This window comes from Vulpes vulpes, chromosome 9, assembly GCF_048418805.1.
Source record: "Vulpes vulpes isolate BD-2025 chromosome 9, VulVul3, whole genome shotgun sequence".
Taxonomy (NCBI): Eukaryota; Metazoa; Chordata; class Mammalia; order Carnivora; family Canidae; genus Vulpes; species Vulpes vulpes.
Genome location: NC_132788.1, coordinates 35,065,998 through 35,093,887, shown reverse-complemented (window position 1 = coordinate 35,093,887; position 27,890 = coordinate 35,065,998). Strand labels below are relative to the sequence as shown.

At 37.8% G+C, this 27,890-nt stretch overlaps 2 protein-coding genes across 7 annotated transcripts in view; one reads left to right on the top strand and one right to left on the bottom strand.

Moving 5' to 3' along the window:
• IFT88 (intraflagellar transport 88) overlaps positions 1 to 12,228 on the bottom strand; it is a 134,356-nt gene extending 122,128 nt beyond the window's left edge. For 4 of the 6 annotated variants that reach the window (XR_011994211.1, XM_025996643.2, XM_025996642.2 and 1 more), the window contains exons 1-3: positions 11,969 to 12,180; positions 7,131 to 7,226; positions 3,375 to 3,437 (exon numbers count right to left, since the gene is read on the bottom strand). Coding sequence is in view for 5 of the 6 variants with exons in the window: in XM_025996643.2 (XP_025852428.1) it covers positions 3,375 to 3,437; positions 7,131 to 7,220 (153 nt within the window). In the remaining variant the exon portion in view is untranslated. Of the gene's footprint in view, positions 1 to 3,374; positions 3,438 to 7,130; positions 7,227 to 11,968 lie in introns of all 6 variants that reach the window. The other 2 variants (XM_025996644.2, XM_025996641.2) reach the window with 2 other exon arrangements.
• A 232-nt stretch (positions 12,229 to 12,460) lies between these two features.
• Positions 12,461 to 27,890, top strand: part of CRYL1 (crystallin lambda 1) — a 176,941-nt gene continuing 161,511 nt past the window's right edge. Inside the window, exon 1 of the mRNA XM_072719807.1 lies at positions 12,461 to 12,630. The gene's annotated coding sequence lies outside the window, so the exon portion shown is untranslated. The remainder of the gene's footprint in view (positions 12,631 to 27,890) is intronic.

Here is a 27,890-nt window from a genome sequence, read left to right as displayed (position 1 = left end):
AGAACATGCTACTAAACAATGAATGGGTCAAAGGACATAAAGAAGAAATAAAGTACATGCCAAGAAATGAAAGTGAAAACACAAGAGCCCAAAACCTCTGGGATACAGCAATCGTGGTTCCAAGACAGAAGTATATAGAACAACACAGACCTATCTCAAGAGGCAAGAAAAGTCTCAAATGAACAACCTAATCTTACAGTAAAGGAGCTAGAAAAAGAATGTAAACAAAGAATCAATTAGCAGAAGGAAGGAATAAAGATCAGAGCATAAATAAATTATACAGAAACTAAAAAAACAATAGAGCAATGAAGCCATTGCTGGTTCTTTGAAAAAATTAATAAAATTGATAAACCTCTAGGCAGGCTTATCAAGGAAAAAAGAGAAGGAATCCAATCAATAAAGTCATAAATGAGAGGAGAAATAACAATAGTACAGAAATATAGTTATAAGAGAATGTAATGAAAAACTATATACCAACAAACTGGACAACCTAGAAGAAACGGATAAATTCCTAAGTTACCAAAACTTTAAAAAGGAAGAAATAGAAAATCTGAAGAGACCAATAACAAGCCAAGAAATTGAATCAGTAATCAAAATATCCCAAAAAACAAAACTCCAGGACCATATGGCTTACAGGCAAATTCTACCAAATATGAAAGCTCAAACTATTCTAAAAAATTGAAAAGGAAAACTTCCAAATTTATTCTATAAGTCAGCATTATCCTGATACCAAAACCAGATAAAGGCAACACCCAACAAAGAGAACTACAGGCCAGTATCTCTAAGGAACATAAATGTAAAAGTTCTCAACAAAATACTAGCAGACTGAATCCAGTAATACATTTTAAACAACCTATTGACTATGATCAGTGGGATTTATTCCTAGGCTGCAAGAGTGGTTCAATATTTGCAAATCAATCAATGTGATATACTACGTTAATAAGAGGAAGGCTAAAAACCATGTGACTATTTCGATAGATGCAGAAAAGGCATTTGACAAAGTACAACATCCATTCCTGATAAAAACCCTCAACAGAGGAGGTTTAGAGGCAACATACTTCAATATAATAAAGGGCATATATGAAAAACCCACAGCTAACATCATACTAAATGGAGAAAAACTGATAGCTTTTCCTCTACAGTCAGGAATAAGAGAGGGATGTCCACTCTCACAACTTTTATTAAACGTTGTAGTGGAAGTCTTAGCCATAAGCAATGAAACAACAGAAAGAAATAAAAGGCATCCAAATTGGCAAGGAAGAAGTAAAACTTTCACTATTTGCTGATGACATGATATTCTATGTAGAAAACCCAAAAAATTCCACCAAAAAAACTGGTAAAACTGATAAACGAGTTCAGTAAAGTCAGAGGACACAAAATCAACAGAGAAATCTGTTGCGTTTCTATAATGAAGCAGTACAAAGAGAAATTAAGGAATCAATCCCATTTACAATTGCACCAAAAATAGTAAGATACCTAGGAATAAATCTAACCAAAGAGGTGAAAGACCTGTACTCCGAAAACTACAAAACACTAATGAAAGAAACTGAAGAGGATACAAATGGAAAGATATTTCATTCTCATGGATGGTAAGAACAAATATCATTAAAATGTCGATACTACCCAAAGCAATCTACACATTTAATGCAATCCCTTTCAAACCAACAGCATTTTTTACAGAACAAGAACAAACAACCCAAAACTAGTATGGAAGCACAAAAGACGTTGAATAGCTAAAGCAATCTTGAATATGAAAGGCAAAGTGGGAGGCACCACAATTCGGATGTTAAGTTATATTACAAAGCTGTAGTGATCAAAACTGGTACAATACCGGCACAAAAACAGACACATAGACAATGGAACAGAAGACTAGAAAATACAGAAATGAGTTCACAACTATATGGTCAATTAATCTTCAACAAAGCAGGAAAGAATACCTAATGGGAAAAAGACAATCTCTTAATAAATTGGTGCTCGAAAAACAGGACAGCCGCATGCAAAAGAATGAAACTGAAGTATTCTCTTTCACCATACACAGAAATAACTCTCAAAATGGGTTAAAAATTTAAATGTGAGATCAAAAACCAAAGACGTCCTTGAAGAAAGTACAAGCAATAATTTCTCTGGGATTGGTCATAGCAGCTTTTTTCTAGATTGGTCCCCTGAGGCAATGAAAATAAAAGCAAAAATAAACTTTGGGACTACATCAAAATAAAAAGCTTCTGCACAGCAAAGGACCAATCTAATAAAACCCAAAAGGCAACCTATGGAATGGGAGAAGATATTTGCAAATGACCTATCCAATAAAGGGTTACCATCCAAAATATATGAAGAACTTATAAAACTCAACATCCAACAAATAATCTACTTAAAAAATGGGCAGAAGACATAAACAGACATTTCTCCAAAAAAGACACCCAGACACATGAAAAGATGTTCATCATCACTTATCATCAGAGAAATGCAAATATAAACTACAATGAGCTACCACCTCATACCTGTCAGAGTGGCTAAAATCAACAACACAAGAAACAACAGGCATGGGCAAGGATGTGAAGAGAAAAGGAATATTCTTGCACTGTTAGTGGGAATGCAAACTGGTATAACCACTGTGGAAAACAATATGAAGGTTTCTCAAAAAGTGAATAATAGAACTATCCTATGATCCAGCAATTACACTTGTATTTACCCAAAGAATACAAAAACACGAATTCAAAGGGATTCATGCACCCCTATGTTTACAGTAGCATCATTTACAATAGCCAAATTATAGAAACAGCCCAGGTGTCCATCAATTGATGAATGGACAAAGAAAAAGTGGTATGTATATATGTATGTATATGTGTATGTATGTGTATATATATATGTGTATATATATATATAATTGATGGTATGTATATATATTTTGTTATATATATAACAAAATTATTTATTTATCCATAAAAAGGAATGAAATCTTGCCATTTTCAAGGAAATGGATGAAGCTAGAGAGTATAATGCTAAGTGAAGTAAGATGAAGACAAATGTCATTTGATTTCACTCATATGTGGAATTTATACAAAGGGAAACAAGCAAACAAACAAAGGAAAGACAAATCAAGAAACAGACTCTTAGCTATAGAGAATAAACTAATGGTTACCAGAGGGAAGGTGGGTGAATGGATAGGTGAAATAGGTGATGGGGATTAAGGAGGGCACTTGCTGTGATGAGCACCAAGTGATATATGGAATTGTTGATTCACTATACAGAGTACCCGAAACTAATATAACACTTAACAACTGAAATTGAAAAATTAAATTAAATAAATAAAAATGGTTAAGATGGCAAATTTTATGTTATGTGTTTTTTCACCACAGCAAAAACAATTTACTTACTGGAGGTCTTCTGCCATGGCTAGTTCTCACTGCTTGCTGAAAAGCTGTGTCATTCTCTAATTCCTAAAATGAAAAGGCAAATTTAACATTCAACATGATGTGAGAATTAAAAAAAAGTTTAATGTCTTCTGTTTGGTATTCATGATCCTCTATAATTCATCTTACCCCATGTGTTGACAGCCAGGTAGTGGCTCAAGAACTGCTGTCCTCAAAGCTCCCCTTCATGCTACCCAAATATCAAGGCTCCTTCCTTGTCTAGGAAGAGGAGTACTGGTAATGTTGATCAACTGTAAGGATATTTTATTGACCACTGTTTAAATGCATAGTACTATTATCCCTGGTTACAAGATCAAGTACAGAAGGACATGGCCTTTCTTCTGTTTCTTTCTTCCAAATAGCTAGAGCAGTAAGAGCAGAAAACCACATTTCTTCCTCTCCCACCCTCTCTTCCTCTATATGCTGGGACCATGGTTTATAGCCCCATCTTGAAAAACCTTAGATCATTTTATTTTGCTGGAGAAGTCAAGTATGGAATTCAGAATGGAGCTGAGCAAAGAGAATGATTCACAGGGTCCAATCTGCTGTCCCACTTGGAACCAAAGCCTCAGTTGAAGTAAGATGTTATTATGCTTTGCTGATTCCTGTGTGTATTCATATTCTTTATCAGGAAAGATGAGGAAAGTAGCATAAAAGCAAAGTACAAATGTTCCTGGGTTTCCATCACAAATGCCATTTTTACACACTCTCTCAAAAGCACCCAGTCTTGCCAACCCCAACCTTCCAAACAGCCTTTATTTCCTAGTCCTTCACCAATACAAACTCTGGCTCTAACCCCTCACATACATGTCACGGGCAATTGTCAAGTCTATGTTTATGTCAGTCTACTTCCCACAAAAACATACTTTCTGATTGTTAAAGAAAAAAAAAATACAAACAATAAGTTAAAAGAGCCACTATCAATTAACTTTTAAAACCTCTGCAAATAAAGTAAAATGTTTATGTAACCAGGATGTTAATAAAATACACTTTAAACATGATTTTATTATGTCCAATCATTCCTTAATTTTTACCTTAAATAATCCTTATGACCTTCCATATCAACTACACAAAATTAATGAGTACACAATTCTCAGTTAGTTACGGAAACTAGGCAATTTTCATATGAAGTATAAAGCCAAAGGCAACCTTTAGCATAATTAATTATCCTACTCTAGCAGATCCCTTAGGAAAAGGGAGGCTTCTAATATTCCTAAACAATAAATAAAATTTGATTAATCAGCTGAATGAATTCTAACTAAATGACAACTAAAAATTGTCAACAAACTCTCTAATTACAAATACCACACGAACAAACTTTTGTAATTTTTCTTTATGATTTTATCAGCAATTTGCATAATCTATGAACATCTTAGAAACTATTTCAATTAATTCATTTATAAATTAAGTTTGTTATTATTTTAATTAATTAAGATATAAGAAAACCATGGGTAAACCAAGTGTCCTTTTACTTTACTATTTTTTTCCATGTCTGGCATTCTGAATATTCTCTTTGAATTAAACAGTGAAGCCACATTGATGATCTGAGAAATTAGGAAGTTTCTCTGGTTCTTTGAAAGTGATCATATTCATGATCTATTAATTCCACTTCTGGGACTCTAGTCAAGGAAATGTTTGCTCAAAATACAGAAAGTCATTTATGCATAAAATTGTTCACAGTTGTTATTTACAACAGCAGAAGACTGGAAATAAATATCTTAGGATCTAAAAATAGTTCTAATCAACTATAGTTGATTAAATATCTTAGGATCTAAAAATAGTTCTAATCAACTATTCAGTAAAATGCAGCAATTAAAATTATACAGTTGACCTTGAATAACATTCAGTTTGGACGGCATGGGTCTACTTACACATGGATTTTTTCTCCCAATAAATATATTGGGAAATGTTTTGAGATTTGTGACAATTTGAAAAAACCTCGCAAACCATCAAGCCTAAAAATACTGAAAAAATTAAGAGAAATAAATTATTGTTAAGAATTCAGTATATGATGTATATATAACATACAAAATATGTGTTACTTGATGATGTTATCAGTAAGGCTTCTGGTCAACAGTGGGTTATTAGTAATTATGTTTTGGGGAAATCAAAAGTTATATGTGGAATTTTGACTGCATGGGGGGAAGGAGGAGGTGGGTCGGTATCCCTAAACCCCATGTTGTTCAAGGGTCAAGTGTATTTAAATTTTTAGTATCATGAGACATTGCTTATGATGTAGTTAAATGTAAAAAAGTAAATAAATGCTAGTTCAATTCCAAATGTGCAAAAAAAAATAAAAACTGTGTATGTATGCATGAAGGAAAGAAAGCAACAAAATGTTAACTAATTATTTGGAGTGATGGGATTATTTTGTTTTCAATAGTGAGCGTGTACATTTTTTATACTTAAAACTTTCAAAACCCAGAAAAAAGGCAAGAGTTCAGTGGTTTCCAAAATTTATGCAAACTTAGGAAAACATCTATGTTTCAATATAGGTTTTTAAAAAGGAGTCTATATAATATCTGTGTATACACAGTGTATACAAGGAGAGAAACAAACACTTGTGTATATTAAAAGATAGCAAAATGTCAGGTGATATATACTTAATATAGGTGATCTTTGGGTGACAGGACTTACATTGTTTTTCTTCAAACTTCTGTATTCTTCAAATTTTCTGTAAATGATCATCTCTCTTAGATTTTTATTTCACATAGAATAAACAGTTTCTGTAATATTTCCTTGTTTTGTTTCTAGGTCTCACATTCACAGACTACCATTTTTCTCCAGAGGAAAAAAAAATGAAAAATGACTAAAAGCTATATGAAAAACTCTAGAATAGAATAATATTTCCTAACTTCATATAAAGTCCTATAAAAGGTAGCATTTGATTACAATATACTAGCAAAAAAATTAACAACCATATGCTTCACCCTTACTTTTTTCAGGCACTAATTCAAGATAACTTTATAAAAAAGTTTTGTTTAACGGTGTAGAAACTCTAACTCTCACAATGATATAAACAGATTTACAAAAAACAAATGTTTTTGAAAACATTCGAATTTCTTTTTAAAAGTTCAAATATTTGTCTTAATAACAATTTCATCTTTTAGTTTACTATCCCATTAAATACTAAGTAGATAAATAATTACTGACATGAATTTAAATATTTATATAGGACAAAAAGCAGGTTACAAAACAATACACACAGAATGATACCATTTCATCCAAAAATATACAGAGACACAAATAAATTGTATAGAGAAATATTTGGTGAGATAAGCATTATATGTTAGTTAACATTTATCTCTGGATGGTGACAGTTTCTGTGATATAATTTTTCTTGACACTTATTTCTGTTTAAGTTTTCTATAAAAGACTCATATAATTTAATTAAAAAATCACTATATAACATTCAAAATCAGAGCACTTAAGAAAACTGGTTTTAGATACTTTAAATGATTTAATTCTTTTTACTTACACATTCAGATAGCTAGTGCTGGAAAAGACAAGTATATAATTGATCCTAATTTGTTTATGTAACTTTTTCATGGTTTCCCCTTTTGCTGCAATTAGTATTATTAGAAGGTAGTACAGAATTCAGTAATAGCACTTTTCTAGGCTTTTAACCAGTTTATTTAATCTAAAGCATAATAAAGCAGAATACTCAAATCCAAAGTTTTCATAAAGACCAACATAAAAAACAGATTTTTTTTTTTTTACCTCAGTATCATAGGTTGGATTGTAGTCATTATAACCAGAATAAAGATCATCTTCATCTGTCTCTGGAGCCAGGTGTACATTTTGCATCATTTGTACCTATGAAAAATCGGCAGTGTAAATACATTCCTGATATATGAAATAATTCATAACTGAAATAAAATATAACTACTTAAAACCTTTCTGGTCAAATTTATTGCTACATATTTTTATGACTTGAAATTTTTTTCACATCAAATTCTCAAAACGAGGTGTTAAAACATGCATTTGTTGCTCTCATTTCACATTTATTCCATACTTATTACATTAAAAGGCCAGTGACAGGCACTAAAGGAGTACAGTTGGTTGCCCTTATTTTCAAAGAACTTAGTATCAAGTGCAGAAAGAAGAAGGTATGTAAATTATAATGCAATGAAGAAACCACTACATACCTGCCACAATGGCTAAACTTAAAAAACCAACATAATAGGTCAGCAAAGATATGGAGTAATCTAAACAGTCATACATTGTTTTTGGGGGTGTAACACGGCACAATTTTGGAAAAAAAGTGTGGTAGTTTCATAAAATTAACATTTCTTTCTTATGACCCCCCAATTCCATCCCAAAGTACTTACCTGAAGGAAATGAAAACAGAGGTCCATAAAAATATTAATATGCAAATATTCATAGGAGCTTTGTTCTTAATAGTCGAAAACTAGGAACAGGCCAGGTGCCCATCAACAGAATGGATAACCAAAATGCAGCATATTTATGCAATGAAGTATTATTCAGCAATAAAAAATAATGCACTGATAACAAATATAATATGGAAGAATTATGTTGAGTGAAAGAAGCCTCACAAAACAGTACCTTATGTATGGTTTCATTAATTTAAAATTATAGGACAGGCAAAACTATTGTAGAAAACAATCAGAACAGTGGTTGCTTTTTAGGTATGGAGACTAGAGATTGAATGGAAAAGGGCATGATTATAGAATTTTCTAGGGTGATAAGTATTCTATATCCTGTTAGGGGTTTGAGTTATACTGGTATACACTTGCAAAAACTCAATAAATGCATACTTGAAATTTTTCTTTTCATTATACATTTTTTCTTAACAGAAAAAAAAATTTAAAAAAAAATTCAAACTACAATTAATATGCATACTTAAATATTTAAGGGAAAGCTTAATATCTGTAATGTAGTTTGATGTGCATAAAAATAACATGGAAATAATGAATAGGTTTGGGATAAAGTATAGAAAAATGTTAATGGTAGAATCTATGTAACAGTTATGATGTTCACTGTAAAATTCTGTAAGCTTGGGGATCCCTGGGTGGCTCAGGGGTTAAGTGCCTGCCTTCGGCCCAGGGCGTGATTCTGGAGTCCCGGGATCAAATCCCACATCAGGCTCCCTGCATGGAGCCTGCTTCTCCCTCTGCTTCTCTCTCTCCCTCTCTCTCTCTCTCTGTCTCTTATGAATAAATAAATGAATCTTTAAAAATAATTCTTTAAGCTTTACTGTACATCTGAAAATTTTCACAATAAAGTGTTGAAAGAAAAAATGCAAGACAGAATAAAACAGATGTCAGAGCAAAGTAAAATAGAAGTGTGGAGGAATTATAATTACTGTATACATATACTGTAGATGTAGTACTGTAGATGTAGTAATTACTCAAGAATTCTGGAAGAATTCTCAGACAAGGAATCATTCAAATGGAGAAATACTTTAGGCAATTTGGGGGAAGGCAGGCTAGCTAACCAAGAAATGTAGTATTGAACTACTTTACCTTAAAATACTTATTTTCTTTAAAGCCTGTACAATTTTAAGTGTGCCAGTAAATTCCATCAAAAATTTCAGCCTAATCTTAATGCTCAGTATAACGCCAAACGTATGTAGCTACTTGTAACCATTAAAAATTTTTTAAAATGTGACATAAAATTATTAATTTTTTGTATAATTTACATACAATAAATTTTACCTTTTTAAGGTGTATATTTCAGTGGTTTTTAGTATATTCACAAGGTTGTGCAACCACCACCACTATCTAATTCCAGAACGTTTTCATCACTCTATACTCTGGGAGCCTGTTAGCTGTCATTCTTCATTAGTCCCTCCTCCCAGCCTATAGCACTAATCTACTTTGTCTCTATGGATTTGCCAATTCTGGACATTTCATATGGAATCATCAATCAAAATTTTTTTTCACCAATCAAATGGAATTATCCAATACATAGCTGTTTATGTCTGGTTTCTTTCATTTAACATAATGTTTTCAAGGTTCATCCATGTTGTAGCATGCATCAGTACTTCATTCCTTTTTATGATTGAATTATATTTTATCTATTTATTAGTTAATAAACATTTGGGTTGTTTCACTCTATGGTTATTAATACTGAAGCTGCTACGAACATTGGTGGAGATTTAGTGTGGACATAAATTTTCAATTCTATCAAGTGTAGACTAGGAACGACATTGTTGGGTCATACGGCAACTCTACATTTAATTCTTGGAGGAGCTCCTAGATTCCAAAGTGGCTGCACATTTTACATTCCACCAGCAATGCATGAAGATTCCAATTTCTCCATGTCCTAACCAACACCGGTCATTGTCCCTCTTTTTTATGATAGCTATTCTAATGGGCATTTAACGGTATCTTTGTGGTTTTGATTTGCATTTCCTTGACGACTAATGATGTTGAGCATCTTCTATGCTTATTGACATCTTGTATGTCTTTGGAGAAATGTCGTTAAGATGCTGCACCCATTTTTAAAACCTGGGTTATTTGTTTTACCTGAGTTACAAATATTCTTTATACATTAATATTTTTTATCCCATTCTATGCACTGTCCTTTCATTTTCTTGATAGTATTCTTTGAAGTATCCTTTGAATTTTGATGATGCACAATTTACCCATTTTTTTCCTTGGTTGCTTGTGCTTTTAGTGTCACATCAAAAAAAACCCACTGCCTAACCTCAAGAAGATTTACACCTGTTTTCTTTTAAGAGCTTTATAGCTTTAGCCCTTACATTTAGGTCTTTTAAGTTAACCTTTCATTACTTTTTAGAGATGAAAACTCACTACTATGAAAGAAAATGTCAATCAGGTAGAAACGTTCACTTCAAATACCACTAATGGTATTAAAAGTCACTTGTACACAAACTCTCAGCTATAAAATAAGTCATGGGGATGTAAATTATAGCAAAGAGATTATAGTCATAATATTGTAGGGATCCCTGGGTGGCGCAGCGGTTTGGCGCCTGCCTTTGGCCCAGGGCCCGATCCTGGAGACCGGGGATCGAATCCCACGTCGGGCTCCTGGTGCATGGAGCCTGCTTCTCCCTCTGCCTGTGTCTCTGCCCCTCTCTCTCTCTGTGTGACTATCATAAATAAATAAAAATTAAAAAAAAAAGATCTTAAAAAAAATATTGTAGTAACTTTGGTGACAGATGGTAACTAGATTTATTGCGATCATTTTGGAATGTACATAAATTTCAAATCACTATCTTGCACACTTGAAACTCACATAAGGTGTATGTCAACTACAAGAAATAAAAAATTTAAAAAATAAGTCATTCATATAAGATATAGAAAATATCTTTAAAACATTAGCTCAGAAAATGCTAAGCTAGTGGTTCTCAAACTTTAGCATGCATAGGAAACCTCGGGGATTGCTAAAATACAGATTGTTACTCCCCCAGCAGCAGAGTCTGTGACTCATTAGGTCCTGATGGGAGTCATGACCTCCCCTCGGCCCTCACAGTGTGCATTCCCAACAAGTTCCCAAGTGTTGCTGATGATGCTGGTCTGAGAACCCCACTGTGAGGGTTTTTGCTAACCAAGAACCTTCTGAGTATGAGCCCTATTTCCGTCCGCTCAGCTTACATGCACGTCATGAAAACAAGCAACTTTTAGAACTAGATATCCTTCCTGCTGGGTTGCAAGCACAGTGGAATTAGTTTACATCCGAGACTTTTGCTGAACAGACATATAGTGAGCAAATTAATTTAAAAGATGTAGAAAGTAAGGCCAGGGGAGGTGAAGTACGGGTAGCAGAACAAATACAACTTCGGTTTTCTGGATTCCCCAAGCCATCAAAAGCAGTTTGTGCACCTAGAATGCCACTCATGTTGAAACAACCTGGGGATAATACTACCACAATATAAATCAAATGCCGATAACACCTTTTTAAAAAAAATGTAAAAGTCGCCTTTTTTTTATGATACTCTCCCACAGACTATGGCGGATAGTCCACATCCAAGATGCCCACTGTAGTTCCTCAGAAGCTCACAACCAGAAAACCCACTTGGTAAAAGGAAAAGTGGAACTTTAGCCCTAGAAAGAATCTTGGAGAAACAATACTCCTTCATCTTTGTGAGACTAAGCAAGGTTTACGGCCTCTGCGGTGTCCTCTCCTAATTCACAAATTAAATGTTTTACTGGAAATCTTCAAAAGGTTTACATAACAAAAAACTAAGGATGAATGTGACCTGTATCTGCTACGACACGCAAAGGCTGGCGGAAAGGTCCCCTGTGGGTCGAGCCTGCCAGCGGAGCGGGGCCGCTGTGGGACCGCTGTGGGACCGCTGTGGGACCGCCGGCCGGTGCGCCGCCCCGCGGACAGCAGCAGCACCCGGTCCCGAGGGGCGAGGGGGGGAGGGGTGGAAGGGGCCGGGGCGGGCGGGGCGGGCGGGGCGGGCAGGCCGCGCAGCCGGGCAGCCGGGCGGGGCGGAGGGAGGCCCCTTCCCGCCCCGCGCGGAGCTGAGCGCCGAGAACCCTCGGGGGCGTGCCGCCAGGGCCCGGCCTCCCACCACCGCCCGCCGCGGCTCAGGCGCTCCTCGGCCCGGGCCCTTCTCCTACCTCGCGGTGAGGGGAGCAGGACGACCGCGAGTCTGCCGGGGAACGACGCGGCTTTCTCGAGAATCTACTAACAGCCCGCCTAGGCCCGAGCGCTGCGCCCGAGTTGTTGCCACGCGCGGAATCCAAGGAAACGGCTCCCACAGTCCTCCGCGTCAGAGCCGGGCGGGGGCGAGGCCAGAGAGGAGGGCGGCCGGGAGGAGACGAGCCGGGGCGGGGCGGGGCCGGAGAGGAGGGCGGCCGGGAGGGGGCGGGGCCCGGTGGGGGCGGAGCCAGAGAGGAGGGCATCCGGGCGGGGGCGGGGCCCGCGGGGGCGGGGCCAGGGAGAAAGGGGCGGGGCCGCCCCGAGCGGGACTAGGGTGAAGGTGAGGATACCCTGTGCGATGGCCTTTGTTTGCAGTGTGAAGGAAAGAACCCAACAGTTTGTAAGTCCTGATGAAATCTGCCAGAAGGATTACTCAGAAATGATACTGGATTATAAAATATCTCCTGTAGCCGCCACATTGATGTGAGCTGAGAAACCGAGTCGTGCAGTCATTGACTGTCCTTCGTCACCCTGTAAAGTGGCTTAAGTGAGATCCTGTCTCAGAGGCACCGGCTTCTCTCCTTCCTCGTGTGCAGGTGTTTCCACAGCATCCTGTATACACCTTATGCAGGTTCTCAAGGTAATCTTGTCTGGTGTGAGCCTTAAAGGGCAGAACTGAAAGTTTGTGTCCCAAGCACCTAGAACCAGGTTCATACTAAAAATAAAGGCGCAGTATGAATGAGAAATTCATAATTGTTTAATATCATTAAAGTTTGTTTTAAATTTTGAAGATTAATGGGGGTTATGCATGGGAAGTCTAGATACTAGTAAATAATGAGTTTCAAACATTAAGTGTATGTTAGACTACATTTTTAGCAATACATTTTATGTATGTCAATATAGTATTTTAATTATTCACAAGGTTATCTTGAGGGAAAAATGTACAGTAAGGAGAGACCATTTTTTTAATGAATCTCGGGACTACTGTAGTTAAGGCAACTAAACTAGTCTCTAGTACCTAGTTTTTTGTCAAACACTAGTACAGATGTTGCTGTGAGGATTTTTTAGGAGATGAGTAACAGTTAAGATTTTGAGCACAGCAGATTACCCTATATAGTGTGGGTGGGCCTCATCCAATCCTTTGAAAGACTTATGAGAAGAGACTGATGTCCCTGGAGGAGGACGGAATTCTCCCTCCAGACTGCCTTCAGTCCCCAGCTGCCATATCAATTCTTCCCTAGGTCTCCAGCCTGCTGTCCTGCCCTGCATATTTTGGATTTGGCCATACCACAATTGCATGAGCCAATTCCTTAAAATAAATCTTAATATATGCCTTCTTTTGGTTCTCTTTCTGTGGAGAACTCTGACCAATAGAACTACTCAAGGATGTTTGTACAGGAAGAGTTTTGGGACACTGAGATGGTTGCAAAGGCAGGTGTGTTGCTGTCCTAAAGATAATGTCTCTCTTATGCAAAGGCTGGGCACTTTGGCCTGCAGTCGGTTATAAAAGATTGAAGTTCCTAAGTTCAGGGTTCCTCAGCTGTGACACAAACCCATTGCATATGCAGCATCCACCTGGGCTACCATCATGGGACTTGGGAGGCAAGAAGAACTGAAGCTCAGGCTGCTTACTGTACTGTGAAGAATAAAGTCCTTTGGCTCTGATCCAGTACTTTCTGCAAGCATTTATGAAACTGTGTTAGATTGTTAGCGTGGAAAGAGGGTAAATCCTTACACAATTTTTGATAGTATCTAGCTACAATGCCTAGCTTAAAGCATGTGTTTATTATATATTTGTTGAATTAATTAGGGAACAGTGTACAGCTCTTCTCTCAAGTTGTTGCACTTCAATATATAAGAAAATTTTTGTTATCTTTTTAGGTTTCCAAGCTATAAATTTCTAGTTCTCTCAGAAAAAAAAATTTTTGAAAATGAGTTCAAGTTCCTTTATGCTTGGTTGCTCTTTAAGCATGATACAGTTCCTTACCTAGAGAGTGGTCAATCATCTCCTTCATTTTAAATATTGTAATGCAGCTACCACTTATTGAGCATACTCATATTGCCAAACAAAATGTTGGGGTCGCATAGCTTGTATTTCTCAAAAGCACCACAGAAAGGGTGCCTGGGTAGCTCAGTTGGTTAAGCATCTGCCTTTGGCTCAAGTCATGATCCTGAGGGATTGAAGCCCACATTGGCTCCCAGCAGGAATCTGCTTCACCCTCTCCCACTGCCCTTCTCCACACTTGTGCTCTCTCTCTCTCTCTCAAATAAATAAAAAAATCTTTAAAAAGTAAAAAGCTCCACAGAGAACAGAAATTTTGTCTTTTTTGTTGTAGACTATACCCTAGTGCCTAGGGAAGTGCCTGAAAATAGTTGGCTCTCAATAATTATTTATTGAATAAATTGTCAGGGCTTGTAACATATAAAGGCAGGAGTGAATGAGAAGCAAGCAACAAGCATGAATCTTACATTTAGCATAAGTTATGGGGGAAAAGCTAATGCCACTAGATAATACGAGAACACTATGGGAGAAGCAGATTTGAGAGAGAGAATAAATTTAATTTTGAACATGAACATGTTGAATTTCAGATGTCTGTGAAATGTGCAATAGAGATGTTTGAGTAGGCAACTGTATATAATGATATAAAGCTCAGAGAAGAGATTCCATCTGGAGATATACATTTGGAATTCAGAGGCTTCCAAAATTGATGAAGTTGAAGCCTAGGAGTGAGTGAGATTCTTACTGGGGAGGAGTGTAGGTGGGATGAGAAAAGAGAGCCTAGAACTTAGCCTCAGAAACTTATCATTTAAAGATTTTGATCAAAAATAGCCAAACTATGAAAAGAGCACAAATGTCATTGACTGATGAATGGATCAAGAAGATGTCGTATATATACATAATGGAATATTATTCAGCCATCAAAAGAATGAAGTCTTGCCATTTGCAACAACGTTGATGGAGCTAGAGTGTATTATGCGAAGCAAAATGAGTTAGAGAAAGACAAATGATTTCACTCATGTGAAATTTAAGACATAAAGCAAATGAGTATATGGGAAGGGGAAAAGAAAAACATACTCTTAACAATAGAGAACTAACTAAGAGTTGGTGAAGGGAGGTGGGTGGGGAATGGGCTAAGTGGGTGATGGGTATTAAGGAGGGCACTTGTTATGATGAGCACCGAATGTTATGTGTAAGTAATGAATCACTAAATTCTACTCCTGTAACCAATATTGCATGCTGTTAACTTACTAGAATTTATTTATTTATTTTTATAAATTTATTTTTATTGGTGTTCAATTTGCCAACATATAGAATAACACCCAGTTTTCATCCCATCAAGTGCCCCCCTCAGTGCCCGTCACCCAGTCACCCCCACCCCCGCTCGCCTCCCCTTCCACCACCCCTAGTTCATTTCCCAGAGTTAGGAGTCTCTCATGTTCTGTCTCCCTTTCTGATATTTCCCACTCATTTTTTCTCTTTTCCCCTTTATTCCCTTTCACTATTTTTTATATTCCCCAAATGAATGAGACCATATAATGTTTGTCCTTCTCCAATTGACTTATTTCACTCAGCATAATACCCTCCAGTTCCATCCACGTGGAAGCAAATGGTAGGTATTTGACGTTTCGAATGGCTGAGTAATATTCCATTGTATACATAAACCACATCTTCTTTATCCATTCATCTTTCGATGGACACTGAGGCTCCTTCCACAGTTTGGCCATTGTGGACATTGCTGCTATAAACATCAGGGTGCAGGTGTCCTGGCGTTTCACTGCATCTGTATCTTTGGGGTAAATCCGCAGCAGTGCAATTGCTGGGTCATAGGGCAGGTCTATTTTTAACTCTTTGAGGAACCTCCACACAGTTTTCCATAGTGGCTGCACCAGTTCACATTCCCACCAACAGTGCAGGAGGGTTCCCCTTTCTCCACATCGTCTCCAACATTTGTGGTTTCCTGCCTTGTTAATTGTCCCCATTCTCACTGGTGTGAGGTGGTATCTCATTGTGGTTTTGATTTGTATTTCCCTGATGGCAAGTGATGCGGAGCATTTTCTCATGTGCTTGTTGGCCATGTCTGTGTCTTCCTCTGTGAGATTTCTGTTCATGTCTTTTGCCCATTTCATGATTGGATTGTTTGTTTCTTTGCTGTTGAGTTTAATAAGTTCTTTATAGATCTTGGATACTAGCCCTTTATCTGATAGGTCATTTGCAAATATCTTCTCCCATTCTGTAGGTTGTCTTTTAGTTTTGTTGACTGTATCTTTTGCTGTGCAAAAGCTTCTTATCTTGATGAAGTCCCAATAGTTCTTTTTTGCTTTTGTTTCTCTTGCCTTCATGGATGTATCTTGCAAGAAGTTACTGTGGCCAAGTTCAAAAAGAAATAAAAGGCATTCAAATTGGCAAAGAAGAAGAAGAAGTCAAACTCTCCTTCTTCACAGATGACATGATACTCTACATAGAAAACCCAAAAGACTCCACCCCAAGATTGCTAGAACTCATACAGTAATTGGCAGTGTGGCAGGATACAAAATCAATGCCCAGAAGTCAGTGGCATTTCTATACACTAACAATGAGACTGAAGAAAGAGAAATTAAGGAGTCAATCCCATTTACAATTGCACCCGAAAGCATAAGATACCTAGGAATAAACCTAACCAAAGAGGTAAAGGATCTATACCCTAAAAACTACAGAACACTTCTGAAAGAAATTGAGGAAGACACAAAAAGATGGAAAAATATTCCATGCTCATGGATTGGAAGAATTAATATTGTGAAAATGTCAATGTTACCCAGGGCAATTTACACATTTAATGCAATCCCTATCAAAATACCATGGACTTTCTTCAGAGAGTTAGAACAAATTATTTTAAGATTTGTGTGGAATCAGAAAAGACCCCGAATAGCCAGGGGAATTTTAAAAAAGAAAACCATAGCTGGGGGCATCACAATGCCAGATTTCAGATTGTACTACAAAGCTGTGGTCATCAAGACAGTGTGGTACTGGCACAAAAACAGACACATAGATCAATGGAACAGAATAGAGAACCCAGAAGTGGACCCTGAAATGTACGGTCATCTAATATTCGATAAAGGAGGAAAGACTATCCATTGGAAGAAAGACAGTCTCTTCAATAAATGGTGCTGGGAAAATTGGACATCCACATGCAGAAGAATGAAACTGGACCACTCTCTTTCACCATACGCAAAGATAAACTCAAAACGGATGAGAGATCTAAATGTGAGACAAGATTCCATCAAAATCCTAGAGGAGAACACAGGCAACACCCTTTTTGAACTTGGCCACAGTAACTTCTTGCAAGATACATCCACAAAGGCAAAAGAAACAAAAGCAAAAATGAACTATTGGGACTTCATCAAGATAAGAAGCTTTTGCACAGCAAAGGATACAGTCAACAAAACTAAAAGACAACCTACAGAATGGGAGAAGATATTTGCAAATGACATATCAGATAAAGGGCTAGTTTCCAAAATCTATAAAGAACTTATTAAACTCAACACCAAAGAAACAAACAATCCAATCATGAAATGGGCAAAAGACATGAAGAGAAATCTCACAGAGGAAGACATGGGCATGGCCAACAAGCACATGAGAAAATGCTCTGCATCACTTGCCATCAGGGAAATACAAATCAAAACCACAATGAGATACCACCTCACACCAGTGAGAATGGGGAAAATTAACAAGGCAGGAAACCACAAATGTTGGAGAGGATGCGGAGAAAAGGGAACCCTCTTACACTGTTGGTGGGACTGTGAACTGGTGCAGCCACTCTGGAAAACTGTGTGGAGGTTCCTCAAAGAGTTAAAAATAGACCTGCCCTACGACCCAGCAATTGCACTGTTGGGGATTTACCCCAAAGATTCAGATGCAATGAAACGTTGGGACACCTGCACCCCGATGTTTCTATCAGCAATGGCCACAATAGCCAAACTGTGGAAGGAGCCTCGGTGTCCATCGAAAGATGAATGGATAAAGAAGATGTGGTTTATGTATACAATGGAATATTACTCAGCCATTAGAAACGACAAATACCCATCATTTGCTTCAACGTGGATGGAACTGGAGGGTATTATGCTGAGTGAAATAAGTCAATCGGAGAAGGACAAACAGTGTATGTTCTCATTCATTTGGGGAATATGAATAATAGTGAAAGGGAATATAAAGGAAGGGAAAAGAAATGTTGGGAAATATCAGGAAGGGTGACAGAACATAAAGACTCCTAACTCGGGGAAATGAACTAGGGGTGGTGGAAGGGGAGGAGGGCGGGTGTTGGAGGGGAATGGGTGACGGGCACTGAGGTGGACACTTGACGGGATGAGCACTGGGTGTTTTTTTGTATGTTGGTAAATTGAACACCAATAAAAGTTAATTTAAAAAAAAAATACCATGGACTTTCTTCAGAGAGTTGGAACAAATTATTTTAAGATTTGTGTGGAATCAGAAAAGACCCCCAATAGTCAGGGGAATATTAAAAAAGAAAACTATAGCTGGGGGCATCACAATGCCAGATTTCAGGTTGTACTACAAAGCTGTGGTCATCAAGACAGTGTGGTACTGGCACAAAAACAGACACATAGATCAATGGAACAGAATAGAGAATCCAGAAGTGGACCCTCAACTTTATGGTCAACTAATATTTGACAAAGGAGGAAAGACTATCCACTGGAAAAAATACAGTCTCTTCAATAAATGGTGCTGGGAAAATTGGACATCCACATGCAGAAGAACGAAACTAGACCACTCTCTTGTACCATACACAAAGATAAACTCAAAATGGATGAAAGATCTAAATGTGAGACAAGATTCCATCAAAATCCTAGAGGAGAACACAGACAACACCCTTTTTGAACTAACTAGAATTTAAATAAAAATCAGGAAAAAATTAAATGCTTTGTAGAAGAGGATCCCTTAATGATTCTCATTAATAGCCTGATATATTGAAGCAAAACAAGGAAAATGAAAATAGAGGAAGCTAAAGGAAGAAACTGTCAAACGAATGGACAATGATGGTGCATGTGGATAAGAGATCAAGTAAGTTGTACTTGGCAATATGGAAGTCATCATTGGCTTAGCTAGCGTCCTTTCACTGAATGGTGATACAGAAGACTCTACCACATTTATTGGCAGTTGGTGATGAAACAGAGACTGGATATTAGGTCTCAGGAAGCCTGGCTATTAATGGAAAGAGACAAAGCAGTAGTAGATGGCATGGGGTTTGGGAGTCCAAGTAGAGTTTTTGTTGGTCTGTTTTTTAAGATGGAAGATACCAGAGCATGCCTGAATGCTGATGGAAATAATCCAGTAGAAAGTGATTGAGGATGCAGGAGAGATAGCTGATTTTGAGAGGACTGCGGGGGATTCCAAGGTTTGCAAAAGGTGGAGAAGGTATAGAATTGGCAGAGAAGAGAACACACTAACTAGAGAAATATAGTAACATTTCTTAGTAAGTGTGTGGGTTCAGTTGATACTGATGATCATGAATAGGTAGCGATGCTCGTCTCCCCTATTGTCTGGTACTTTCCTGTCCCATTTTCTTGACTGGATTGTATTTACTTCACTAAGTAGAGACATAAAGAAGGCAATAGTGGATTCCATCCAGGGTTGGAATTTGTTAGGTAGTTGCAAAGAGAGCAGAAGCGAAAAAAGAGTTTTAATGGTAGAAATGAAATTTAATATAAATAAAAGGGGACTGAATTAAAGGGATCTAATGAATAGGAAGAAAGTAGAGGAATCAGGTTAGAAGTGCTGATGAGATCAGAGGAACAACTGGAATAGGGTTATTTCAAAAGATTAGAGAGTAGTCCTTCTGAATGAATGATGATGGAAGCAGTACAGCTTTCAGATGGTCACAAGGTCCAGGATTTGATGATAGGTGTGATCCAGAGGAATTCATTTGGAACTAGAAGTCCAGAGTTGAATTCACTGGAATAAGGTATACTGAGACAGGTGGCAAAAAAATTGAAGGAGAGCAAGGAGAAAGTTGGGAGATGTTTGAAAAAAGGTATACCAGATGGCTCAAGATTCACAGCCACAGAAGGTTTGCAAGAGGGTGGGGAGTAACCAGTGGTCTGGAAGCAGTGTGGGGAAGTCAAAAGAAGCTACTAACCCTACTTCCTGCCTCTGAGTTCTGTGAGCAGTGAGAGAGTAACCAGAGAGGTCTTCATGGGAAGCATTGTCCTTGGAGGACAGCCAGTTTTCCCCATGAAAGCAGAGAGGTGGGAGAGCACTGGGGAAAGACTTGAAGATGTGGGGGAAACCATCAATCACAGAACGAAAATTCCAGTGGACTAGGGAAGGCTTGGACCAGAGAATGACCACTGACAGGGACGACTTGTTCTCTGGGTAGTGACCAAGGACAACAGGAATGTGAAAGGGGATGGATTTAGATTGGACACTCTCTGCGAGGGCTTGGGCACATAGTCCTAGCATAATTCTGCTCGAGACTGAAAGAGAGATGCAGTGTTTCCTTTCTGCATGGTCAGCTGTTGATGGTGGTTGCAGGTCATCAGCAGTGGCTGGCAGCCAGGAGCAAGTGGGCACCAGCCTCGTGGACATTTATTCAGTGGAAGGTAGTGGAGAATAAGTATATTCAGTCTGGTTTTTGACAATAGCTTGATGCTCTTACAGTTGCTGGGTCAGTGCTCCTAAAGGTCTGTCAATAGAGATTGTCTGTCATCCATCAATGATTCTATCTTGCCTGCTACATTTGTCTCCAGTCATTCCTCCCCTCTCCATCTCCCTACTACCTACAGCATCTGGGCAACCATCTTCTCTCATCTGTCTGGCTACCATAACTTCCTAATTTTTCTCACTGCTTTTTCTTTACTCTTCTATATTGCTCTCGTTCAATTTATTGCCACACTGTAGTCAAAGTTATGATCCTTATGTGAATATCTGATCACAGTATTCCCTGCTTAGAACCTTTTTGTGCCCTCTTTCCCCACTCTACTTTGACCTCCAGACAAAGTCTAAGCTCAGAACATGGCTTATGAGGCCCTTCACAGTCTTAGTACTCAGGATTCTTTGCTGCAGCCAAGAAAAAGTAATTCATGCTAACTTTAGCAGAAAAGGAATTCTTAAGAGAGATATCAGGTAACTTACAGTTTTGTCAGAGAGGCTAAGGAATAAGGCTTGGAAAACAAAAGAAACTCAGGGAGGTAAGGCACAGACAAAATCAAATCAGAGGAATAACCTGCCTAAATCATGGAGAGCAACCCTCAAAGTTTGCTCAGAACTGAGGGAATCTTCAGGATGTTGGATTTTCAATCATAAAACCAGGAAAACCCTGGGCAAACCAGGATAAATTGGTCACCTTACTGAGTCTGCTGCTGTAGGGATGTGTCATCTTGATACCTTAGTATTTGCTCTCCACTTGATTCCTGCCATCTTGGACCCTTGATGACACATAGCTGTATTCTGCTGTTTTCTGACATGATCTGCCTTATCACTGGACACTGGGTTCTAAGCACCGTGAATTATTTCTAACCATCCTGCCCTTCTTTTTCCTCCATCCAGAGTCAAAAAGTCCCAGCTGGGAACATGAGCTGACTGGCATTGGCTCAGAACACCAGGTATCAGGAGCTCAAAGACAGGGTCTCTGCTCCCTTTGAGCTTCTTCTTCCTGATTTTGGAGGAAGTGCAAAATGGAAAGGGTATTCAGCTGTGAGACGCCCAAAATGACTAACATCCATGATCCTTCCCTCTTTTTTGCCCTCCTCACTTGCATATTATGCCCCAGGCTATACTTAACATATTTCAAGCCACTGGAAACAATCCTGATCTCTCTCACGTCCAGGCCTTCACACAAGCTGGGTTTTTTTTTTTTTTTCTGTTTTTGTTTGTTAATATTTTCTTTATTCATTTGAGAAAGGGAGAGAGAGAGAGAATGAGCAGGAGGGAGGGGCGGAGAAAGAGGGAGAGCAGACTCCCTGCTGTGCAGAGAGCCCAACCCTAGGATCAGGACCTGAGCTGAAGGCAGACGACGCTTCACTGACTGAACCACCTAGGCGCTCATTTTGGTTTGGGTTTTTTTCTAAAATGGTCTTTCTATGGTCCTCTCAACCTAGCCACCTCTTTCTCCAGGATGCCTTCCCTAGTCCTTGATGTATTATTTTGCTACGGCTGCCAGAACAAAATACCACAGCCAGGGTGGTTCAAACAACAGAAGCTTATTTTCTCACAGCTGTGGATGTTGGAAGTCCATGATCAGAGTGTCCGCAGGGTTGGTTTCTGCTGCACATCTCTCCTTCGTTTACAGATACTGCTCCCTTGCTGCTTCACACAGTTGTCCCTCTGTGTGTGGTACCCCTGGCATCTCACTGTGTGTCCTAATCCCTTCCTGTAGGAACACTAGTCCGATTAGATTGAGACTAATCCTAAAGGCCTCATTTTAACCGAATTACCTTTTTTTTTTTTTAATGTGGATCCCTTCATGAATTAGTGTGTCATGTTAATCTTCTTCATATCATTCCAGTGTTAGTGTATGTGCTGCTGAAGCAAACACTAACCTAACACTACCTCTTTAACCAAATACAGTCACATTCTGAGATACTAGGGGTTAGGGTTTCAACATACGAATTTGGGGGAACAAAATTCAGTCCACAACACCTAGTTTACGTTGGGTCGTATATATGCCTAGAGCATGTTGATTGTTTGCTATCAGTGCGCGTAGCACAGTTTTATAGTTACTACTTATATATGTAAAAGTTCACCCAAATCAGCCACATATTGCTGCTCACCACTGGGTTCCTACCCTAGTACAATAAAACTTAGTTTATCTGATAAGTAATTTAGGCACTGTGAAAACTCTTCATCTATTCTTCCCAGAAAAATACCATGAAATGCGGTTATTGCTCATTAAATATTTAAAATTATCATGCTTTTTTTCTACCCTAAAAGTTAAAAGCAGGGATGCCTGGATGGCTCAGCGGTTGAGCATCTGCCTTCTGCCCAGGGAGTGATCCTGCAGTCCCAGGATGGAGTCCTGTATTGGGCTCCCTGCATGGGGCCTGCTTCTCTCTCTGCCTATGTCTCTGCCTCTCTCTCTATGTCTCTCGTGAATAAATAAATAAAATCTTAAAAAAAAAAAAAAAAAGTTAAAAGCAAATTTGCCTGAAAATGCAGGGGGAAATTTTTTCCCTCATTTTTCAAATAACAGACCCATTCTTTCATGGGGTTAATGACCTGACCAGTAAACCGTATAATCCTTTTTATCCTTATTAGGAAGATAGTCACTGCTCAGTACTTTGAAAATATGATCACTGATGTTCCAGATTCTCTTTTCCTTTTACTGTTTGTATGATACAGCAGTAACCTATACTCCTACCTGGATGTTTTATTAGGAGCTTGCTTTGTGTTGAAAAGTGCAAGAAAGAAGGAGTAGGCCTAATTTTACAGTTTCTACATCAAATGTACTGTACTCTCTCCCTTTAGAGGCACTTAAATGAGATTCATATTCCTTAATATGAAAAAAACTGCTTTTCCAACTGGCACCAACCGAGTCTGAAGAAATCCTTATGGCTTTGGGAAGGATCTTTAGATCCTAAATTGTAGGTAGACCCTGTACTCACAGTTTAAATAAATATCACACTTTGTGCTGAGACTTTTAAGATTTCTTACTTGTGAGTTACAAATTAACTTTAGCCTGCTTGATAATTTTAATCTGTTCTAAAATAGATGGACATTGGACTGTACATTGCCATAATAAGAGAGTCCCATTCTATTCACAGCACAAAAACTAGAGGCATTAACAAGTTGAAATTAATGTGTAATATATAAGGAGGCAGGAGGTGCTTCAAGTTGTACCCACACTATCACATGCCCCAAGGGTAGCATCTGAAATGGACAAAACACAGTTTAACCTAGGAGATTCTAAATTATGACTAGGGAGTGCTCACTAAAGTCCAACCATTAATATTATAGTATATTGTTTTCCAAAGGGGAATCAGCCAAATAGTCAATGACTGAACGTTATCACAACTTACAACTTTACAAGGTTGAAAAGGCAAACTCTTGGCCTTCTAATGGTAAAGTAATCCAGTTCCAAGGCACACATAAAAATAAAATTAACGAGGGGTGCCTGAGTGGCTCAGTGGGTTAAGCGTCAGCTCAGGTCAAGATCCTGGGGTCCTGAGATCATGGAGCCCAGTGTCCGGCTCCCTGCTCAGTAGGAAATCTGCTTCTCCCTCTTCCTCTGCCCCACCCCTCACTCAGCACGCTCTCTCTCAAATAAATAAATAAAATCTTTTTAAAAAATAGAACAAAATTAATGACAATGGCTACCTATTACTCAAGTATGCTAGTCATACAGCCCGTACAAAGCACTTGGTTGCTTTTGCCTCTTTCCCTTTTGAATTCCTCTCTCTCATCCTGGATCATTCCTTCTATCTTAAATCTAGCTCTAAAATCTTATTACTACCAAAAATTCTTAATGTATGCAGCAAAGAAGAGCCTAATAACTAAATTGATTGGTGTAAATCTTTAGGATTATCCACATTTTATCACAACTCTTCAATATTCTTTTGGATTTTTCATCCAAAATTGATAGTTTTCAGTAAAAAAAAAAAAAGTGTGCCTTAACTAGAGATTTCACAGGGATATCTAACAGTTGTGTTGAGTTTACCACTTTCTAGGTATAAGCACAACTTCAGTTTCTATTCCTATTAATTTTGCCAGTATTTACTCCATCTACACTCAAAACCCTCCATTTCCTGGACTTCACCTCCCCTTCTAACCTTATTTTCTTTTGTAAAGAAGAAATAATGGTTTTGGAAGCGAAGATGAAGTACTAAGAGAAGGTTTACTGTCAAACAACGGACCTGATGCAGATCAAAAAAGTTGGGCTCCAGGGATGAGATTCTGTGAACTGGGTCTCAGGAAAGCAGAGTCTCTGAGGTCTGGAGATATCCAAGCTAAGTGGCTAGGCGTTGTGGAAGTGTATTTCTGTGTTTTGTCAGAAGGCAGTCTTTCCAATGGGTGTGATGTTCTTCTTTCAGGGTCGCAGTGCCTCAGTTGTCTTTGCTGATTCAGGATTATGGAATCCCAGCTGTTGTTACAAAGGAAGTCAAGTCTGCATTTCCTCCTAATCCCTCAGGTGGTATCATCATCATTGTAAGCTTCTGGAGATGGGGGCGTGCCTTGTATTTCTTGGCATCCTCTATGGATGTGTAGAATAAACTTTATATTGGCCTTAGCTTTTTCAACTATAAAAAGAAAATGGGAAGGTTTTTAAAAATGCTCAAATTGAAAATTTTACTTATTAGGGATTGCAGGCAACTTCAATAAAATTTCTGGACCTGAACATTTTTTTTAAAGATTTTATTTTTGTTTATTCATGAGAGACACACAGAGGCAGAGATATAGGCAGAGGGAGAAGCAGACTCCCTGCAGGGAGCCCAATGCGGGACTCAATCCCAGGACCCCCAGGATCACTACCTGAGCCAAAGGCAAATGCTCAACCACTGAGCCTCCCAGGTGCCCCAGATCTCTGGATTAATCCAGTCCATAAAGCTTACTTATACTGAATCCAAAATACATGTAATAATTCAAGTTCACTTACATTAATTATAATAGTACTAGCCATAACATTAGTGATTAATAGTTATCATATATTGTGTTAATAATAATATAATTATATATAAGAATTGTATAACCACAGAATAGTATATAAGTATAATATTAATGATTTATATCATATAATTTTGTGACATAAAATTAACCAATTTAATTTAATGCTTAAAGCATATTAGTCCAAATTATATTTAATAATTCCACATTTTTGCTCAGTCTAAATTACATTTAATAATTCAACGTTTTTTCCCCAAGTTTATCTCCCTCTTTCCAGAAAGTATACAAATCAGGAGACCTTCTTTTAGCAAAGTTGTGCCCTATTCTTTTTATCACAAGGTTAAGAAAACAGAAGGTAAAGATGACAGTAAAGAAACACTATGACTTCCTTCCATAAGCAAAAATACTATTCTTCTTTAAGAAACTTTATTTATTCATGAGAGACACACACAGAGAGAGAGAGAGAGAGAGAGAGAGAGAGCGGTGAGGGAGAAGCAGGCTCCATGCAGGGAGCCTGACATGGGACTGGATCCCGGGTCTCCAGGATCACACCCGGACTGAAGGTGGCACTAAACCACTGAGCCACCCGGGCTGCCCACAAAAATACTATTCTTAAGCTTAATTTGAAACGGTAATATCAATAAAAGGTAAAGATAATTCAATATTTTTTCAGCCTACTGCTTGGTTGCTGCAAAGTTTCATGGACCACTGCACTTCTCAAATACATGTAGGGATCTGTGGCATTATGCCAGGGATATGCAAGAAAAAGAATTTTGCTGAAGCATCAATTTTACTAGACTATATTTTGGGGAAAAGTGTATATAATTTAAATTGGTAAAGAAATTTATATATTTATTTTTTTATTGAGGTATAATTGACATAACTTATAAGTGGATTTTTTTCAATAAATACAATACTGTAAATGTATTTTCTTTCTTATATATATATTTTTTAATCAGGGGGAGAGGCAGAAGGAGAGGGAGAGAGATAATCTTAAGTAGACTCCACACTCAACTTAAAGTCTGACATAGGGCTCAGTCTCACAACCCGGAGATCATGACGTGAGGCAAGATCAAGAATTGGACACTTAACCAACTGAGCCACAAGGCACCCCTCTTTGCTCTTTTTTATGGTTTCTTAACAGCATTTTTTTTCTGTAGCTTACTTATTATAAGAAGTAGTATATAATACATATAATATCCAAAACATTTGCTAGTTGTTTACATTTTTGGTAAGGTTTCCAGTCAACAGTTGGCTATTACTAGTTAAGTTTTCGTGGAGTTGAAATTATATGTGGATTTTTGACTGGGCAGTGGGTTAGCACTTCTAACCCTGCATTGTTCAAGGTAGGTGGTATTAGTTTCAGGTGTAAAACATAATGATTTGAAATCTATATTATTGCAAAATTGTCACCTCAATAAATTTAGTTAACATTCATTACCAGACATGGTTACAAAATTTTTTTTCTTGTGAAGAAAATTTTTAAGAGTTATTCTCTCAGCAACTTTTAAATATGTAGGGGCACCTGGGTAGTTCAATAGTTGAGCATCTATCTTTGGCTCAGGTTGTGATCCCAGGGTCCTGGGATCAAGTTCTACATCAGGCTCCCACTGGTAGCCTGTTTCCCCCTCTGCCTATGTCTCTGCCTTTCTCTGTGTGTCTCTCATGAATAAATAAATAAAATCTTTTTTAAAAACCTTTTAAAATTGCAATACAGTATTAACTATAGTTGCCATGCTCTACATTACATCCCATGACTTCTTTATTTTATAACTGAAGTTTGTAACTTTTGGCCTCCTTTACCCCCCTTTGCCCTGCTTCACCTACCTCCCACTCCCTACCACTCACTGGCATCCAGTAATGTGTTCTCTGTATCTATATGTCTTTTTTTTTTTTTTTAGATTCCACATGAATGAAATCATATGGTATCTGGCTTTCCCTATCTGTCTTATTTCACTTAGCATAATACCCTCAAGTTCCATCCATGTTGTGGCAAATAGCAAGATTTCTTTCTTTTTTATGGCTGAATAATATTCTATTGAATATACATATGACATTTTCTTTATTCATCAATTGATGAACACTTACCTTATTTCTATAAATACATTATTTCAATAAATACAAATCCCGGCTATTGTAAATAATGCTGAAGTGAACAGGGGATGTGTGCATCTTTTAAAGTTAGTGTTTTCATTTTCTTGGAATACCCAGAAGTGAAATTGCTGGATCACATGGTAATTCTATTTTTAATTTTTTGAGGATCCTCCATACTGTTTTTCAAAGAGGTTGCACCAATTTACATTTCCATA